The 20,120-nt window shown below is 44.9% G+C and overlaps 1 protein-coding gene and 1 long non-coding RNA gene across 2 annotated transcripts; both read right to left on the reverse strand.

The window, feature by feature from the left end:
• Nucleotides 1-81: 81 nt before the first annotated feature.
• On the reverse strand, nt 82-14,637 carry LOC129632465 (zinc finger protein 610-like). Its single transcript, XM_055554108.1, has 5 exons — nt 14,486-14,637; nt 9,626-9,701; nt 5,909-6,035; nt 346-422; nt 82-108 (listed from the first exon to the last, which is right to left on the reverse strand). The coding sequence occupies exons 2-5, from the start codon at nt 9,659-9,661 to the stop codon at nt 97-99; spliced, it is 252 nt and encodes an 83-aa protein (XP_055410083.1). The 5' UTR covers nt 9,662-9,701; nt 14,486-14,637; the 3' UTR covers nt 82-96.
• A 1,021-nt stretch (nt 14,638-15,658) lies between these two features.
• LOC129632467 (uncharacterized) lies at nt 15,659-17,778 on the reverse strand. The gene is made up of 2 exons (XR_008704533.1): nt 17,553-17,778; nt 15,659-15,854 (listed from the first exon to the last, which is right to left on the reverse strand). It is a non-coding gene; the product is annotated as an uncharacterized LOC129632467 (long non-coding RNA).
• Nucleotides 17,779-20,120: the final 2,342 nt, after the last annotated feature.

The following is a 20,120-nucleotide window of genomic DNA, read 5'->3' on the forward strand; positions in this document are numbered from 1 at the left end:
CTCCCCATCACAAAGCTCATGACATCTTACTTCCCTGACCATGGATTAAACCCAGGATCTCTGCAGTGAAAATGCTGAATCCTGTCCACTGGACTGTCAGGGAATTCCCTAAAATAATTTTAAAAACAAAAGAAAGAACACTTTTCTAAATACCTCCTATAAATCTATAAGCAAACAGACATATAGACATTTTATAACAAGAAGTGGTTCATGTCAGTTATACTGTGTAAAACATAAAGACCATCATCTTTTAATGACAAAGAATTAAAAATATGAAACATTCTTTACTTAAATAACAGCCATTCAATACAGCAATTGCCTATCTATACAGAATCCTTAACTTACTCGGTTCATGAGCTCCAAGATACATGTAAAAGAACAAGCTTTGGGGACTTCCTTATGGCTCAGAGGTAAAGAACCTGCTATAAAAAAAAGGAATATTATTTGAAAACTTATTAACTAGAGTCAGAGGCAAACTCTTGGAAGGGAAATATAAACTAACAATATACAATATGTAATGCAGACAAAGAGACATGCTACAATAACCATGACATGAAGTAAATAGACATTTTATGTAAAAGTAACCTTTGAGGCAAATTTCCTGATGGTCCAGTGGATAGCATTACATGATTACACTGAAGAGTTACAGATTCCATCCCTGAATGGAGAACTATGATCACATCTGCCACATGGTTCAGGAAAAAAAAAAAAAAGTAACTTCTGACCTTTTCAGTAAAACAGTCAAAATTCTATGATAACTAAGAGCATGAATTAACTCAATTTTTCAAATAAAGGTAGTGGATACACAGGGTTCATGTACACAACCCATGGTACATGAAAGGAATGAGCAAAGCAGGGCTGAAACCCAGACCTACAGACTCATACATGTTCTTAACCAACAGGGCCCACTTGGGCAAAGCAGATTACTAAAGGTTACAACAAACTCCAGGAGTTTAAAAAGATAAGGTCAAGTGAGACACAAGAACTGATCTGCGTAACTAACAGCCCTACTCAGCCATCTCACCTAGAAATGGTTTCCAAGGTACCACCCTCCACATTTCAATTCAGGTCATGTCCTGAAAATGTGGTTCAGTGGATGAGCACGGGTCATTTCGTACAGTATGAGCAAGGAGGGAACATGCCGCCTGATTCATATATGCATCACTGGGGATCCAAGACAGGACCTCAATGTCCACTGTCCTTACAGGTTTCCTGAGTTACAATCACAGAAGATCCAAACCACATTCCTGTTACTTACACCCCTGAAGGTTGTAGTAAATGCAGTAACAACAGGACTAGCTGAGGGCTCTGAACAGGAAGACAGGTTGAAGGCAGCTCTGTGTAGGAGCTGAGACACCAAATGCAATTGAAGAGCTGCCAGTCTTTCCCCTTCTTCCAATGAGGTCTCCCAAGTGCAGCAAATAGGAAGAGAACCAGGCTGGCTCCAAGGATTATGGCTCTGGAGGTGTTACCATTGCTCTACATGGACCAAAAGTGGACATCCCATGGAATCCACCACAGAAAGGGGACAAACAGGAAACAGACCCCTTTGAAACACCTTATTACATGCTCCCCAAAGTGAAGCAACAACATTAACAGGAGTCAAATGACACACTGTAAAGATCATATAAAGACCTACCCTTTGGGACTTCTTTCTTTGGAATCCAATTTCCATAAACCTCTCACTCTTTTTTTCCTTAAATGACTTTTTTCATTTATAAACAGCCACTTGTAAATCAGACTTAATTTGTTTTTCCCTAATAAAATATAATTTTCACATAGGAGACAGATGGGCTACAGGTTGAATATCTACAATCAGTCTCTTCATCTCTGCACTTGCTGAGATAAGACATAGCTGGCCTCCAGTTGAGGAATCTATAACAAAAACAGGGTAAATGGCCAGTCTTTGTCTCTTACCTCAAGGGAATAATCATGGAAAGGACAAAGAAAGGGAAAAAAACCTTTCCATTAAGGTAGACACTACACATGTGCACAAAAGTTCGTTGAGGTCAAGTCAGAGGATAATTCCAGGCCATAATGAGTCTTGGTCCTCCCAGAAGCCTCCACTTTGAGATTCATCTTGGCTAGGATATGCGTCTGCACCCCAGGGGAGAGTGCTGAGACAAATTAACCAGAGGGGACAAAGGAAGGTGACTGGCCTGAGGGGACACGAAGACCTGGAAAACTGTACCTTTCTAAAGAATTGACACTTCCCAAAGGTGGGGCTCTCTCTCTGAGCTAGCCCATGTGTCTTTCTGCATGTACTTTTCCTTTCAATAAACTTTTTCCTTTACTCTTTACCTTGTGCCTCTTCATCTGAATTCTTTCTTGACTAGGCAGGCAAGACTAGGGACCTTAGCCCTAACTGTTGGCTGCTGTGGTCCAATGATCAGGACTCTCAGTCTGAGAAACAAAGACACTGCTTCCAGCTTCCGCTCACTGCTATGAGCATCCAAACTCAATTTCATTTCTCATACCTTTTTTACTGAACACACCCATCTTAGTTTCCTTAAGCAATCATGAACTGTGCTTTCTATTAGCATTTTCTAGATTGGTGAACAAAAATACCAGTGATAGCTTCTAAAAACATTTGCTTTATTATAGACAGCATCTCAGAATAGTCATCAATAGTCCAAAATCTCTCAGTGTAATACAATAGAAGTATTACACAATGTGGATGACTCAAGATATGTCTTTATTAGATGAGCAAACATTAATACTACATATTTAATATCGAATATTTCTCAGTTCACATGAACCTGATTTGTATGCACTTACTGTTTTTTTTAAAAATTTATTTATTATTTTTGGCTTCAATGGATCATTGTCGCTGCTCCATCTTTCTCTCCTTGTGTCGAGTGGGGACTACTCTCTCTAGTTGTGGTGCATAAGCTTCTCATTGTAGTTACTTCTCTTGTGGACCACAAGCGCTAGAGCACCGGGGGTTCAGTAGTGGTGCTGCACAGGCTTAGTTGCTCTGTAGCATGTGCAATCTTCCCAGACCAGGGATCGAATCCATCTTCTGCACTGGTAGGTGGATGCTTTACCATTGAGCCAAGTGCTGACTTTCTTTTAAAGCTGCACAGGCTTAGTTGCTCTGTAGCATGTGCAATCTTCCCAGACCAGGGATCGAATCCATCTTCTGCACTGGTAGGTGGATGCTTTACCATTGAGCCAAGTGCTGACTTTCTTTTAAAGCCAATTGAGTAAGAGCTCATTTACAAATAAACCTCAGCAATATTATCCAAAATCAAAGACACACACTGAGACATACATAAATCCAGACAGATTTAAAACGTCTCTCTGACGCTACTGGAGTTGATTGCAATTGCCTCCTCCAGGGGATCTTCCCTAGCCAGGGATTGAACCCACATCTCCTGCGTCTCGCACACTGGCAGGCAGCTTCTTTACCACTAGAGTCATCTCGGATCCCTGGTAAAGGTTAACTGCAAGCTTTTCTGTAGGCAGGGCTTTTTAAGAAGCCAGCTGTTTTTATTCCATATGCAAAAAGAAATTGTTTTGTACTCTCAAAGAAAAAAGAAAAATCATTTTAACCAGTATTCTCCAGACTCTAAAGAATATCACAGCAATCCCTGTGTCAAAAACGTTATCATCCCTTTCTATAGTCATAGTTTTATATCTAAAATACAGATCAAATAGTTCTCAAATTGACTGTGGTAACAGGGACACATGGATGATGAAAATCTTGGATTGTCCCTCTGGGTAGATGTGGGTCTTCACTTGATCAGAACAATCTGAAGGGGTAAAGAAATTTGCCAGGGTGGGGACAGCAGTGGGGGAAGCTGCCCCCCCCCCATCCCCCCACTGAGACACAGGGGAAGTTAGCTTCATCAGGGGACTAGCTGATGGAGAGGGAGACAGAGGGATTGAGAGGGGTGAAAGGCCACAACAGGACAAAGATTTTTAACAGAGACAGAAAGGGCAGTGGTGGACACTGTTAAAGCTGTGGGTCAGCTCAAGAGAGAGCCCACTTAAAAAGTGAGGAGCTGATCAGCTGAAATATAATTTGACATTGTAATATGGACAATCATCCTCACTAATTGCACAATTCTGTTTCCAGGTGTAACTTCTTTTCTGACAATTTTATAATTTACCTTTATGTACCTCACATTACTTCACTGGTGGCTCAGCTGGTAAAGAATCCTCCTGCAATGAAGGGGAGACCTGGGTTTGATCCCTGTGCTGGGAAGATCCCCTGAGGAGGGGAAGGTTACCCACTCCAATATTCTGGCCTGCAGAATTCCATGGACTCTATAGTCCATGGGGTCGCAAAGAGTCCAACAGGACTGAGTGACTTTCACTTTCATTTTATGTACCTTATGATAGGAGAGGAGGATTCAGACTCTCAGCCAGCAGGGCAGATTCTTATCCTTTCTCAATGGGCAAGAGTCACAAACATTTAGTAACTTCTAAGGGTACAGCCCTCTTTATTTAAGGTTCCAATTCTCACACCACCCAGTGTAGACGTCCCATGTATGAGCTAACTAGTAGTAAGGCGAACTTTCACATTAGGGAATAAAAACGTCATCAACCTTAATCTCCTTTTTCCTACAGAGTGGCATTCTGTCTCACAAATACTGCTCACAGGGCCAATTAAAGTTTTGCCAAAAGTTGTCACTTTCGTCTCAGGTTCAAAGATTTGTTAACAAAATTAGTGACTTGTTCTGTACAAATAAATAATACACATACTTATAGAATTATCAAGCTGACTTTCAATATGCTAACAATAAAAGCAAAGAGAAGTAGAAAGAGCAGAAGATACATCACCAAATTAGGTTCTGACCAACATCCAAACTCAAACAGCGCTGGGAAGTCCTGGGACACAGCCCATCTGGAGACCCAGTGAGGAAAAGGTCCCAGGCAGCATGTTACGATCTCGTGGGTGAGACTTCAAAGGTTGCAGTTTCAGGTTCCCCCTTATAATCCCAGGATGCTATCTGTTATCATCAGCAATTTGTGAGCAAATAGCACCTCTGTTTTTCTGTTAATGCTATTTGTTTGTCTTACAAAACCTATAATGTTGCTAAGCCTGGGGATGAGTAGGCCAGGGCCCCTCCAAGGCCTCAACAATCTCAAGATTTGTCCCCTGTCTTATCTCTGGTGCTGCAAGCCTTGCACTCACAGCAGGCAGTCAGGGCAGTGTCCAGCCAGGTTAGAAGCAAGCTCAGAGGCCTGCTTTAGAGAGGACCTAGACCCTGTGCCTCCTGCATTGCTAGGTGTAGAATCCCACCTCTTTTGTCAGCCAAGAAGTGATGGACATTACAGATGGACAGAAAAATATTCACAAATTAACTTACTATCAGCGTCTTTCTGAATGCACAGGAAACAGTATAATATACAGTATAATACAGATAACTGGGCTTCCACAGGGCTCAAAGGTAAAGTATCCGCCTGCCACGCAGGAGACGTGGGTTAGACCCCTGAGAGGGAAGATCCCCCTGGATGAGGGCATGGGAACCTACTCCAGTATTCTTGCCAGGAGAATCCCATGGACAGAGGAGCCTGGAGGGTTACGGTCCACTGGGTCGCAAAGAGTCAGGTACGACTGTACCAACTGAGCACACAGGCATCCGTGTATCTAGTTCCTTTCCAAGAACTACTGAACTAAGAACAAAGGGGTAGAAAACAGGGAATTCAATATTTCAAAGTTGGAAATCAGCTTTATAAATACTCAAGATGTGGAGAAACTTGTGTATCACACAGCGCACAGATCACCTGAAGAAAGGACGAGCTTAAACACCTCATGCCAGTCACAAAGTTTTTTCAAGTCTGAGTCAACAAGGCTATGAACTCAGTCAAGCAAAACATGGGCTGCCAAGAGACACAGAGGGAAAACACGGAGATACCCCCAAACCAAATTCCAACTTCACAGGGAAGCGATCCTCACCCACAAACAGCAGGTTCCTGTAGGTCTCCTCCATCACATCCCAGTACAAGGCCCTCTGAGCAGGGTCCAGGCATTCCCACTCCTCTGGAGTGAACTTGATGTCCACATCCTCAACAGTCAACTGTGTCTGAAATGAAAGCACATTTCACTAACAGGCGCTCAGGAGGATTCTTATTTTCACACAAAATGAGAAAAGGTAAGAGAGGTAAGGATCAATTCAGGTAATGTAACATTCTGATAGACCCATTAAAAGCTATTTGGACAAACTGTGGCTCTCTAATTTCCTGTTGATTCATAAGACTATGACATCTTCCAATCAATATGAATTTGTCACTTGTGTGAACAATACATGAAGAATATACAGATAAAATTCAATCTGTGAGTTGTCTATGCAAAAGTGTTACACTCTACACATGGAGTGACATTCACTATCTAGATGAGTAACAGCAAGACCGGTGTCTTCAGAGACAACAAAGTCCACAGGGGCTTTCAAAGAACACACATTGTGATGATTATGATGTCATCACACTGATGACAGTGTTTCAGCACTTCCTACACACTAAGCATTACTCTAAAGACTTTACACAGATGAACTTATCATCAGCATGACAGTACGTTAGAGAAAGATCTGTGTCCATCTTACTGGAGCAAAAATTCTGTCATTCTAAGAATTCGCTCAAACAGTTAAGAAATGAGGCAACAGCACCTGAGGTCAGGTGGTTGGGACTGACGACTGAACCTAAGGAATCAGTGAGTTAAGTACCAGAGCAGCAAAGTGCATCCAGAGAGAGTTCCCTGAGAATACCTGAAACAAGTTCAAGAAAGCTGAAGTGCAATGGAGGTGTAGAATCCCAGATCTTTTGCCAGCCACGGAAAGACAGACATGATAGATGGACAGAAAAATATTCACAAATTAATTTACTATCTACCTCCTTCTGAATGCACAGGGAACACTATAATATGCAGTATCATATGTAGGTATCTGGGTTGCCCTGAGGCTCAGCAATAAAGAATCCGCCTGCAATGCAGGGTACATGGTGTTGATATCTACGGGGGGAAGATCCCCCTGGAGGAGGGCATGGCAACCCACTCCCGTATTCTTGCCTGGAGAATTTCAGGGATAGAGAAGCCTGAAGGGTTATGTATGGCCCATTGGGTCACAAAGAGTCGGACACGACTATAGGATAAATGGTCACTGTACAGGGTCACCCGCTCTTCCCACCAACCACACAATGTCAATACTCTTACTACTGTTTCCATCATTCACGTAAAGAGGTAAAAAAAACTTAAGGGAATGGAAAACACTTAAGATACAATTTCAACTGCTACAAAGCATAAAACATGTTTATGAGATGATGTTCTGTAATAAAACCGTGGAATTACAGATCCATGCACTCATACATGCAAATGTAAACACACAACTGGTTGAAACAAGGAAGACCTGTCTATTTTTTCTTTCAATCCAAATTTACTGAGTGTCAACGTGGGCCCCAAACTGGGAGTACAGCAGTGAACATAATGGAGCTTACAGTCTAGCAGCCAGCCACCCAATTACATCCATAATTTTAAAGTTACTATTGCAACATGTGCTCTGAAACAGGCCTGGTGCTAAGAGATTTATTGGAAAGTCTTGACGTACATCAAGAAATCACACAAGGTCTCCATGAGGAGGAAACAGTTAGGATTGGCAAGGTGGGAAAGAGTGTTGCAAGCAGAGAGAACAGCCTGAGTGCTGGCTCTGAGGCAGGAAGGTATTTTGTGAACAGAAAGTCAGCCAGTCTAACTGGGACACAGGGAACGAAGAGGGGTGATGCCAGGTAGAGGCTGCTTTCTACAAGGTCTTTGGATTTAGGACTTTATTCCAAAAGTAACTATAAGTCACCGAAGAATCTGCAGGAGGTAAATCAGAGGTTTAGATTTGTTTTTCAGAGCTCACTCTGCTGTTTGTGGAGGTTGTTGTTGCTTAGTTGCTCAGTTGTGTCAGATCTTTGCAACCTCATAGTAGCCCGCCATGCTCCTCTGTTCATGGGATTTTCAGGAAAGAATTCTGGACTGAGTGGCCATTTCCTACTCCAAGATGATGCCTTTTGACACATTCTGGGATGACACTCTCATTTTCTTTTATTCATCTGTATTTCAGCATCTTTGGGACATTAAAAATGAATCAATTGTACTTCTGTAATTTGCCCACATTCTATGTCTTTTTAAAAAGTTAATTATTTTGGTTTTGCTGGGCCTTTGTTGCTGTGAGGAGGCTTTCTGTACTTGCAGCTGCAGTGCATGGGCTTCTCATGTTTTGGAGCACAGGGTCTAAAGTGTGTGGGTTTCAGTAGTTATGGTTCCCGGGCTCCAGAGCTCACACTCAGTAGTTGTGGCACATGACCATAGTTGCTCTAAGGCATCTTCCTGGACACGGGATGGGACCCGTGCACTGTACATTGGCAGGCATATTGTTATCCACTGTACCACCAGGGAAATCCTCAACATTATCTTATACTACTTCAAAAAAATGAAAAACAAGGAGGAAATAATATACAGAAGATTTATTCTAATCAGAATAAAAATACCTGTATTTACAAATAATATGAGGGCTTCCATGGTGGCTCTGTGGTAAAGAATCCACTGGCCAGTGCAAGAGACCCGGGTTTGATATCTGGACCAGTAACATCCCACATGCCAAGGGGCAAATAAGCCTGTGAGCCTCAATTTCTGAGCCAGAGCTCTAGAGCCCAGTAGGTGAAACTACTGAAGTCAGTGCGCTCTAGAGCATGTGCTGCAAGATGAGAGAAGCCACCATAATGAGGGGCCCACACACCACAACTAGAGAGTGGCCACCACACGCCAGAACTAGATAAAAGCCACTGAAGCAATGAAGAGCCAGTACGGCAGAAAAGTATATTTAAATATAATAATATGATATTATTGTTAGTGATACGTATGTAGTTATTAACAAAATCCAAAGTTTATCTTTTTATTCCATGAGCGAATATTGCCATCAAGATTAGAAAAGTTGGAGGAATTCCCTATCGGTCCAGGGTTTAAGATCTCGCACTTCCACCACAGGGTTTCAGGTTCAATGCCTCCTCAAGGAACTAAGACCCTGCAAGCTGCATCGTGCAGCCAAAAAGGAAGAATAAATAATCAGCAAACTCCATTTCATAGTTTAAAAACACTCTCTAGCACTTAGGTCTGTTTCTGAACTTTCCATTTCACTCTCAAACACTTAAAATTTTCAAGGAGGTCCTAATTTAGTTTTAAATGTACTATAAAAAGTCAGGACTGATTCCCCCTCCTTGGCCTCTTTTCCAGATTTCAGCATGTACTGTGGATGTTAGTACCTCACATCTATGTGCAGCTTCTTTACCCTGGTTGACAGAGAGCAGACAGGGCATCCGGATGGGTTCTAAGCAATCACAGGGCATCCAGATGGGTTCTAAGCAATCACTGCTGCCCAACAGCACTGAGACCCTCTCTCCAACCGGTGGGTGAGAAGTCCTTCCCAGAACAGTGGCCAATGAGCCCCCTCACAAGGGCCAGGTCATCAGGTCATGGGGAGATGGGATCTAAGTGGAGACAACTGGCCCTGAGGGAAGGCCCAGGTGAGTGTGCATGTACAGGAGTCAGACAGGACACTTCAGAGTCAGAGAAGATTAGCCAGTCCAAAGACAGGTATTTCAGGAGGGACAGATTGAGAATCAACTGAGAATATGACCTTACCTGAGAAAGAGTCATGCCTGACTTGATTTCTTTCATGTTCCTCCTCTTCTGGGCTTCACCCTCAGGTAACACGAATCTTCAAGGCATATCAAAAAGGTGGAAAACATGGTGTTTAATGCTTAGAGTCAACACACTCCCTTCCTGAGCTCCAACCCCACACACAGGGAAGCCCTCACCATGAGGAGCAGACAGTCCTCTGGGCCCACTGTCTCAGGAGGACTCAGGACCATAACTCCTGCACAGAGTCCAACACAGGACTTTCCCACACTTTCCCTCGGATCACACTCCCCTCCTGGTGAGGCCTCATGTACACAGCAGCAGGGGGTAACTCCGCTGACCCCACAATCCCCTCAGGTCACACAGCAGGCCCTGGTCCAGCCCCACTCAGAGCAGAGAGCCCTCCCCTCCCCCAGGGCCTGATCTCAGTCTCATAAGTGGAGGCTAAGAGCCCTGGGCTCAATGTAGATTGGAAACATTCGCGGAGAACCTGAGGAGCGTATCTGATGGGGGGAGGGGACAAAACATGCCCAGGCAAAATGCCTCATGATCTCATGTGAAGCCTGGGTTGAATGCCACTCAAGGATTCAAGTCCAGCCCACATGCCACTTTCTTCTTTACCAGCTTTACTGACATAGAACGGCCTATCAAGAAGGTGTTGTGTATACATTCCATGCATGTTGTGACCATGTGACACATGTATACACTTTGAAATATTTATCACAGATCACTAACCAGCACATCCATCACCTCCAAATTCCCGTGCTTTGCGTGTGGTGACAACACTGATGATTTATTCTCCTGTCAAACTTCCAGTAACACAGGATTAACTACGGTCAGCATGCTGCACACACCTCCCCAGGATGCACTCATTTTACAGCTCTAATCTGTACCTTTTGACCAACATCTCCCCTTCTTCCCAACCTCCCAGCCCCAGATAACCACCATCCAACCGTCTGCTACTAGTGATTTTCACTTTTTCACATTCCACATAATGGAAGCACATATTGAATCAGGCTTTTCCTGTCTGTCTTAATTCACTTAACACAATGTTTTCTACATTCATCCAATTGTCCCAAGTGACAAAAATCGTCAGTTTTATGGGTACACAATATGTCATTATATACTTGTGTGTTCACTTGTGTGTATGTTACTGACCTGGAACCTGGGCTCTTTAATCAACTGCATTAGTTAAGAGACCAAAGGAGAAATTCAGGGACTTTCTTTATTTTGACTTCATTTTGACTCCTGCTGCAGTAAGGTGGAGCTAGAATAAGAAGTGTGTGCCCATCACACAGTCCTAGTCCTCACCCCGAGAGTGAAATGCTGAAAGCACCCTGGGAGGAACAGGAACACGGTGCACACTCCATAAAGGGAAAACAGGAACCACTCCAAATAATTAAAGGAGAAGGGCATGCCTGATGAAGGTGATACAGAGGCAGTAAACATGGCTAACTTGACAGCGAATATCAGAAGGAGATGCGGAGACCTCGCTAGCCTAGAGCTGAAGGAACAGAAAGAGAGAGAGCCACGGTCACAATTTAATGACCAAAGGTAGGAGAAAAACCTAAGATCCGAGACAGAGAAGGTTTTGGTGTCTATGAACAAGGACTACGTAAATGTGACCAGGACAGACTGACCATGAGAACGGGATCAGCTCTCAGGATGAGGCTGGAGACCCTGGCAGCGACCTGAGGATGACAAAGGGCTGTGGAGCCACCTGAGGAGTCAAGATGCTGCTCTGAGGACACCGGGAAGCCAGTGGAGGTGGGAGGCCTCCCTTCACATCGACCTTTATTCACAGAAGACAGCTCATGATTCTCTCTGACTCTGAGCTTATGCTCCCACCTCCATCCTACAGTTGTCCTTTGCATCGTGGAAAACTGGGATTCATTTCAAATTCTAATAACAAGTGGGAACTCCCTCCAAGAAAAACTGCCACACACAGTCACACACCCAATTTGGCCAATCATTTCAGGAGTCACTTTAGCTCAGCTTCTGGGCCTGAGTAAATATCAGATTAACTCACGGCTCACTAGTCACCAGACCACATGAAAGAGAGGAAAATAGACCATCATACTAACTGGTTAAATTTGGTCCTGATTCAAGAAAAAAGATCACTGACATCCTTACTAAGTACTCATCAAAACAGTTTACAATTATTTACTAGTTACCAAAAAAATGTTTCCAAGATATAATGTAAAGAGAAGACAGGAAATGGGCTTCAAATAAATGTGAAGCAAACCTAAGTTAATCAGCTTATTAAAAATTTTTTCTTTGAAAAACTCTGGTACAAAGTGGAGAAAAATAAAAACCAATTGATAAGACAGCATATTTACAAAAGAATAACATGAACTAATTTCAGGAGACCACGAAATCTTTTCAGATGTGAATAGTTGTTTACAACAAAGTAGATATTGAGATGAACTAATCTTTAACCCAAGCTAAAAAAGAATTAAATGTAAACAAAGGAGAAAGCAAAAAGGAAAGCCATCACTAAGAACATGTTTAAAGTTCCTTGAAAAGGTACCATGCAGTAACAGTCTGTCAATTCTTTAACCACTTCTCCTCTCCCACAACCTCTACTCCACACCAGGAAAAGGGAAGCAGGTGACCCACCTCTGTGAGTCAAGTCACTGCCTTACTCCCCAATTCAACAGACTCTACACATGGATATTATCTTTCAATACAAATAATTACAACAACCACAAGCCTTACAGACAGAAGTATTACAATTCCCATCCTCCTCTGTATAATTTAAAGGAGCAAGATTTAAATTTATTAATTGTAAAGCTAAAAATCAATATATCATGACTTAATTCTTTATTCAATTGATTCAGCACTCTTCTGGATTTAGTCTGCACCACCACCTGCGCACTACTTATTTCCACTTCATTTGGTTTATCTGTTTCCCTATTTCTTTCTCTGTCTCCTTTTGTCTTCTCCTCGGTTCTCCTGCTGTGCCTGTCCTCTTCTCTACTTCTTCCCTGACTCCCATCTGGCCTCTCTCTGCCATCTGTTCCCCATAAAGATGCTTTCTCTCCAACCTCCCTGATAATCCAAAATCTCCCTGTATTTCTGCCTTTCTTCCTCCACGTCTGCCCTCCGTTTCTCCCAACTCTTTGGCACCTCCAAGTGCAATGCTTCCTTTCAGCTCACTTTCTTTCTCAGCTCCTCCAATCACTCAGTTCAGTTGCTCAGTAGAGTCGGATTCTGGGACCCCATGGACTGCAGCATGCCAGGCTTCCCTGTCCATCACCAACTCCCGGAGTTTGCTCAAACTCATGTCCATCCAGTCGGTGATGCCAGCCCTTTCTCCTCCCACCTTCAATCTTAGCCAGCAACAGTTTTTCCAGTGACTCAGTTCTTCTCATCAGGAGCCCAAAGTATTGAACCTTCAGCTTGAGCATCAGCCCTTCCAATGAATATTCAGGACACATTTCCATTAGGATTGGGCCGTTTGGTCTCCCTGCAATCTCGAGAGTCTTCTCCAACACTACAGTTCAAAACCATCAACTCTTCGGCGCTCAGCTTTCTTTATGGTCCAACTCTCATAAGCACACGTAACTACTGGAAAAACCACAGCTTTGACTATAGACTTTTGTCAGCAAAGTAATCTCTGTGCTTTTTAATACGCTGTCTAGGTTGGTCATAGTTTTTCTATCAAGGAGTAAGTATCTTTTAATTTCATAGTTGCAGTCACCATCTACAGTGATTTTAGAGCCCAGGAAAATAAAGTCTGTCACTGTTTCTGTTCACTAGTACTCTGCCAGCATGATATTGTCTGTAGGTCAAGGTTCCAACTCTTGTATCCCCTTTTCCGGCTCTCTGTGTGAACTGCCTCTCCCCTGTCGCCCTCTTTAGGACACGTGATTTACAGCCCGTCTCCCTTGAAGGCTATAGAAGGAGCCGGCAGAGGGTCAGATGGTTACACAGCATCCCTGGACATGAATTTGAGCAGACTCTGGGAGATACAGGGGTCGCAAAGACTCACACTCAACACCACCATCTCCATATGTTGCTCACCTTTAACTTTCTGGAGATCCTGCTTTTCTCTAAATTTCTATCATTTATCCACCGTTACCGTCAAGGCTCTTTCATGTTGCTATCTCTTCGCAAGTCCCTCACCAATCCTCTTCATTGCCATCACTTTTCCCTCATGATATTTTCAATTTTCTATTTCTCTCGAGGTCGCCGTCTGCTTCTCCTGACCCCTTCTGGCCTACTATTTAAAGGGATGGCAACTGAATAAGAAGCCCCCTCCCGCAAGAGCCAAATTCCAGCGGGTTGTATTTGGGACACAGAACCATGGGTGTCACGTGGCTGGCCCAGGCACCTCCCCCAACACAGGGTCGGGGGAGACGGTCTAAGAAACGTATGCCTGAGGAACAGAACTACCGGCCAGCTGAGACGCGACGACTGAGCGGCTGGGAGTTTCAGGAGCAGGGCGGGCTCTCCAGAATCCCAGGACATGGGAGAGAACCGGGCCTCTCCGGGAGCAGGGGCCGGCGCGGCCTCCTGGGAGCGAGAGCGCGAGCCTGGGGACCGCAGAGCGAATAAACCCACATCGCCCAAGAGAATTTCATGCGGTGCAGGAAGGGCAGAGGAGTCACTGAGATCAGAAATTGGTTTTAAGCAGCCAAGAGTTGCGAAATGAGACGTCTCAGGGAACAAACGCAGGCATCCGCTTCAGAGCGAGTTTAAAGCAAAATGGAGGCGCCTCTTGACTACACAGGGAAATCTGAATTTGCTGGGGGTGGTGGGACGGGAGCGGAGATTTAGATGCAGCAGCGACCCTCAACCCACGGTACAGAGGAAAGACAACTGCGAGAGGAAGACTTGACTAGAAAAAGAGAAACTCACTTTGCGCTGAGACCTCTGCTCGCTGCTCTCCGCTTCCGGGTGTGTGACGTTGTGCGCACGCGCAGTGAAAAGGCGGAGCGGCCTGGAGGCGGGGCCGAGCGAAGCCCGGCGGTCAGGGGCGCGGGCCGTTGAGAAGTCAGGCTTCTGTAGGGACAGTGGGAGGGTGAGGCGGCCAGGGGGCAACGGCCGGGGCCTCACTGCTGAAGGTGGCTGCAGTGAGGAAATGAAAAGACGGCCTGCTCCTTGAAAGGAAAGGTATCATAAAAGTAGACAGTGTATTTTAAAGCAAAGGCATCACTTTGCCAACGAAGGTCCCTAATGCCAAAGCTGTTGTTTTTCCAGTAACAGGTAGAGATGTGCGAGTCGGTCCATAAACAAAGTTGACCAAAGAATTGATGCTTTTGGATTGTGGTGATAGAGAAGAATCTTGAGAGTCCCTTGGACAACAAGGGGATCAACCAGTCAGTCCTAAAGTAAATCAACCCTGAATATTCACTGGAAGGATTGATGCTGATGCTGAAGCTCCAATACTTTGGCCAATTGATGCAAATATCGGACTCATTGGAAAAGACAATGATCTGGAAAGACTGAGGGCAAGAGGTGAAGGGGGTGACACAGGATGGTTAGATAGCATCACTGACAAAATGGACATGAATTTGAGCAAACTCCAGGAGACAGCGAAGGACAGGGAAGCCTGGCATGCTGCAGTCCATCGGGTCGTAAACTCTGGACACCACTGAGCAAGGGAACAACAGAACACATATACATATATCCATTCTTTTTAAGGTTTTTTTTCTCCATATAGCTCATTACAGAGTATTTAGTAGAATTCCCTGTGCTATATAGTAGGTCCTCATTCCTTATTCACTTAATGCATAGTAGCGAGATGAAGTGAAAGGTATGTTAATCCACATCTCCCAATTTATTCCTTCACCTCTCACGTCCTGATAACCATACCTTGTTTTGAATGTCAGCAACTCTATTCCTGTTTTGTAGAGAAGTTCATTTGTACCCTTTGTTTAGATTCCATAGATAAGTGATACCATGTGATATATGTCTTTCTCTTCTGTCTCTTGTTGATAGAAAAGCTGAAGTCTCCCAGAACCCAGTGACACACAAGAGAAAGGCTCAAGCACATATTGGTTAGAACAAAAGAACCACAGACTCAGCGTCTAATAAACACTTCTGAGTTCTTTTTTAAAGACATTTGTTGATTTCACTGCATCAGGTCCCATGACTTCATGGCAAATAAATGGGGAAACAGTGGAGTGACAGACTTTATTTTCTTGGCTCCAAAATCACTGTAGATGGTGACCACAGCCATGAAATTCAAACACGTTTGCTCACTTGAAGAAAAGCTGTAACAAACCTAGACAGAATATTAAAAAGCAGAGTCATTACATTGCTGACAAAGGTCAGTATAGTCACAGATATAGTTTTTCCAGTAGTCATATGTAGATGTGAGAGTTGAAATATACAGAAAGATAAGCACCAAGGAATTGATGCTTTTGAACTGTGTGTTGGAGAGTACCTTGGATGCAAGAAGATCCAACCAGTCCATCCTAAAGGAAATCAGTCCTGAATGTTCATTGGAAGGACTGATGCTGAAGCTGAAATTCCAATACTTTAGCCACTTGATGCAAAGAGCTGATTCATTAGGAAAGACCCTGATGCTGGGAAAGACTGAAGGCAGGAGGAGAAGGGGACAACAGAGGATGAGATGGTTGGATGGCAAGACTGACTCAATGGACAAGAGTTTGAGCAAGTTCTGGGTCATGGTGGAGGACAGGGAAACCTGGCTTGTTGCACTCCATGGGGTTGCAAAGTGTGGGCCATGACTGAGCAACTGAACAACAACAGCATCATAAGCAATCACCTAATGCTACCATTCCAGTAGGAATTTTCTCTGTCTTAGGGCTATAAAACTTGGCTGCAAGCCTGGGAAAGTGTTCCACTCTCCCTTGAGCTGACCTTCTGTGCTAACATTGTCATCCAGTCTAATAAACTTTATTCTCCTCCCTTTCGGCCTCATGTCTGGAAATCCTTTTTCAAGCTGTGCACGGACCATGACAATCACTCTGAAGCACTGGCCTGTCTTACGGGGGACAGAGTCAGCTTGAACTTGGTCACACCACTAATCTTGGAACATACCCATTGCCACGCATGGGGCTCAACCAGAGGCTCACACTTGCTTCTTCCCACAGCTCTCCTGCAGACCCCAACGCTCCCCTCCACTTTCTCCCATTTTTCACCAGTTTTCATGCACAGCTGAGCAATAGGGCTACACGGCAGAGACCACTGGGCATGGGCATTGCAACAGAAACACACAAGCTGCAACTCCGAGGACACTGGGCACTCAGTACGGAGACCAAGAAGCTGGTCCTCCAGGGAAAACCTGCCAGCAACTGGGGACATCTCAAAGTTTAGCTCCCTGAGATTTGGTTGGATTGAGCTCAGTGAAGAAGTCACAAAGAGAGAGAGGCCCCAATGTCACTGCCCAGTGTCCTCCCCCACTTAGACCTAAATGGAAGATACTCCAGCTCTTTAAGGACAGGGGGGCCTCCTTCATACCCCCTTAGATTCCAAAGCTTCTGGCCACTCTAACCACAGTAAAATCAGTATCCTCCGCTCTGAGCAGATAAACTGCTGGAAGCAATGCGTGCAACAGCCCTCATATGAAGTCTCCCATTAACAGGAATACCATTCCTCAACAGGCTTCTACTCTACAGATCTTTTATTCAATCCGCCCACATGCTGCACACCAAGACCTGAGCCTATTAATAACCCGCACAACTACATCTACATCCCGCACAACTATGTACAGCACTCCTGTTACCATCTTCCCAATTCTAAAACAATCTCCCTTCTCCAATTAATTTTAATTAGAAGACAACCCACTCCTACTCAACTCCATCAAAGCTCTATTAGCTGGAAGCATTTTCAACGATTTCTTATCTCTGACAGAACGGTGGGGGAACAAGGAGGTCCAAGGTGACCCAAGACCACGGATATGGAGGAGAGGGGGATACCGCAGGCGCAAGTTAAGAAAAATAAAATATAAAACTACCTCACGATTCCTGGGGCGACCGCACCTACCAATAGCTGGCTTCAGAATTTGCTGTAAACTCGCCTGCGTCGTGTAGAGACGCCAAAAAATCCTCCGGCCTTGGTACAAGACTAAAGCCTCAGCGAGGGGCGGAGCGTACGACACTCGCCTGCCTCTGGGCTTGTGAGGGACGGGAAGTAGGACAGGCCTGCGTCCAGATCGTGAGGGGCGGGGCATAGGACCCCCACCCTGCATCTGGGCGTGTGAGGGGCGTGGCGTAGGACTTGCCTCTGTCTGGGGTTGCGAAGGGCGGAGCCGAGCGGGGCCGAAGTGGCCCGAAATGAACCGAGCGGCGACCAGCCGGACCGAGCGGAGCCTAGAGGACACCACCGCACTTCTACATTCGGTTCCCGAGGCATCTTATCAGTGTTGAGAAGTACCTGAGGGCTTCTTGGTGGCTCAGACCGGAAAAGAATCCGGCTGCAATGCGGGAGACCTGGGTTCCATCGCCGGGTTGGGAAGATCCCCTGAAGGAGGACGTGGTCATCCACTTCTGTTCTTGTCTGGAGAATCCCGATAGACAGGAGCATGGCTGGCTAGAGTCCGTAGCGTCCCAAGGAGGTGGGCACGACTGAGAGACTAAGAACTCACACACGCACACAGAGGGTTTTACACGTCTTGGGTTGCACCATAGATTCTTCATTAGTTTAAATAACTGTAACAGTTTTAAAGTAAAAGCGTAAAATTCTGTGGGATAATTACGTTTGAAACGAAGAAGGTTGTCTCTTAACAATAGGATTCCTGCGGATGAGGCTGAAGCGATTCAGAGGTCAGGGAACTGAAACCTGGTGTGGCCGCACGGCTGAGGGTGCGTGAGGGTTGATGTGAGGCGGTTGTGGGGGTGGGGTGGGGGTTGATGTGGGGTGGTGGATGGACCCAGGAATATTCCTGCTATTAGAATTAATGTAAGCAGTTTAAGTAAAGAAGAACTGGATTTGTGTGGGAATGACAAGCTAGAATATAAACCACACAACTCTTAAAATGGGCTGGCTGCTTCATACTAACACTTCTAGGGAGAAAAATGTCTTGACATACCACTTATCCAAGGATCAAGTTTAGTAGTCACTGCAGTGGCCCAGCGACAGTGCACCCTGACGGAAATGCAAGATTGAGAAAAGCAGGCACCATTCTGTGCTTTGGACATTCTGGCCTTGGTAGACCTGGAAGGGCTGCTTGGGCCCATCTTCCTCCTCAGCAGGTCCAGATAAGTTTAGAGAATTGTCTCCTGGTTTTTAGATCACCCAGTTATTGGTTGAGGACACCAAATTTTATATGGCAATGTATTAACTTTGGCACCCCACTCCAGTATTCTTGCCTGGAAAATCCCAGGAACGGAGGAGCCTGGTGGGCTGCAGTCCACGGAGTCGCTAAGAGTCAACACGACTGAGCGACTTCATTTTCTCTTTTCACTTTCATGCATTGGAGAAGGAAATGGCAACCCACTCCAGTGTTCTTGCCTAGAGAATCCCAGGAACGGGGATCCTGGTGGGCTGCCATCTCTGGGGTTGCACAGAGTCAGACACGACTGAAGCGACTTAGCAGCAGCAGCAGCAGTATTAACTTACATCAGTTCAGTTCAGTTCAGTCTCTCAGTCGTGTCCAACTCTTTGCGACCCCATGAATCGCAGCACGCCAGGCCTCCCTGTCCATCACCAACTCCCGGAGTTCACTCAGACTCACGTCCATCGAGTCAGTCATGCCATCCAGCCATCTCATCCTCTGTCGTCCGCTTCTCCTCCTGCCCCCAATCCCTCCCTGCATCAGAGTCTTTTCCAATGAGTCAACTCGTCGCATGAGGTGGCCAAAGTACTGGAGTTTCAGCTTTAGCATCATTCCCTCCAAAGAAATCCCAGGGCTGATCTTCAGAATGGACTGGTTGGATCTCCTTGCAGTCCAAGGGACTCTCAAGAGGCTTCTCCAACACCACAGTTCAAAAGCATCAATTCTTCGGCGCTCAGCCTTCTTCACAGGCCAACTCTAACATCCATACATGACCACAGGAAAAACCATAGCCTTGACTAGACGGACCTTTGTTGGCAAAGTAATGTCTCTGCTTTTGAATATGCTACCTAGGTTGGTCATAACTTTCCTTCCAAGGAGTAAGTGTCTTTTAATTTCATGGGTGCAGTCACCATCTGCAGTGATTTTGGAGCCCAAAAAAACAAAGTCTGACACTGTTTCCACTGTTTCCCCATCTATTTCCCATGAAGTGGTGGGACCGGATGCCATGATCTTCATTTTCTGAATGTTGAGCTTTAAGCCAACTTTTTCACTCTCCACTTTCACTTTCATCAAGAGGCTTTTTAGTTCCTCTTCACTTTCTGCCATAAGAGTGGTGTCATCTGCATATCTAAGGTTATTGATATTTCTCCCGGCAATCTTGATTGCAGCACTCCTGCAAATTCCCTTAACCCTTCAAATTCGTCTGATAGGACAAAGACCTCACTTCCCACCAGAGGGACAATTCAAGATTTTTATCAGCTGATCTGCTCCTGATATCAGAGTAAATTTGAGCACTATTTGGTCTAT

The sequence above is a fragment of the Bubalus kerabau genome, chromosome 17 (genome assembly GCF_029407905.1).
Source record: "Bubalus kerabau isolate K-KA32 ecotype Philippines breed swamp buffalo chromosome 17, PCC_UOA_SB_1v2, whole genome shotgun sequence".
NCBI classification, from domain to species: domain Eukaryota; kingdom Metazoa; phylum Chordata; class Mammalia; order Artiodactyla; family Bovidae; genus Bubalus; species Bubalus kerabau.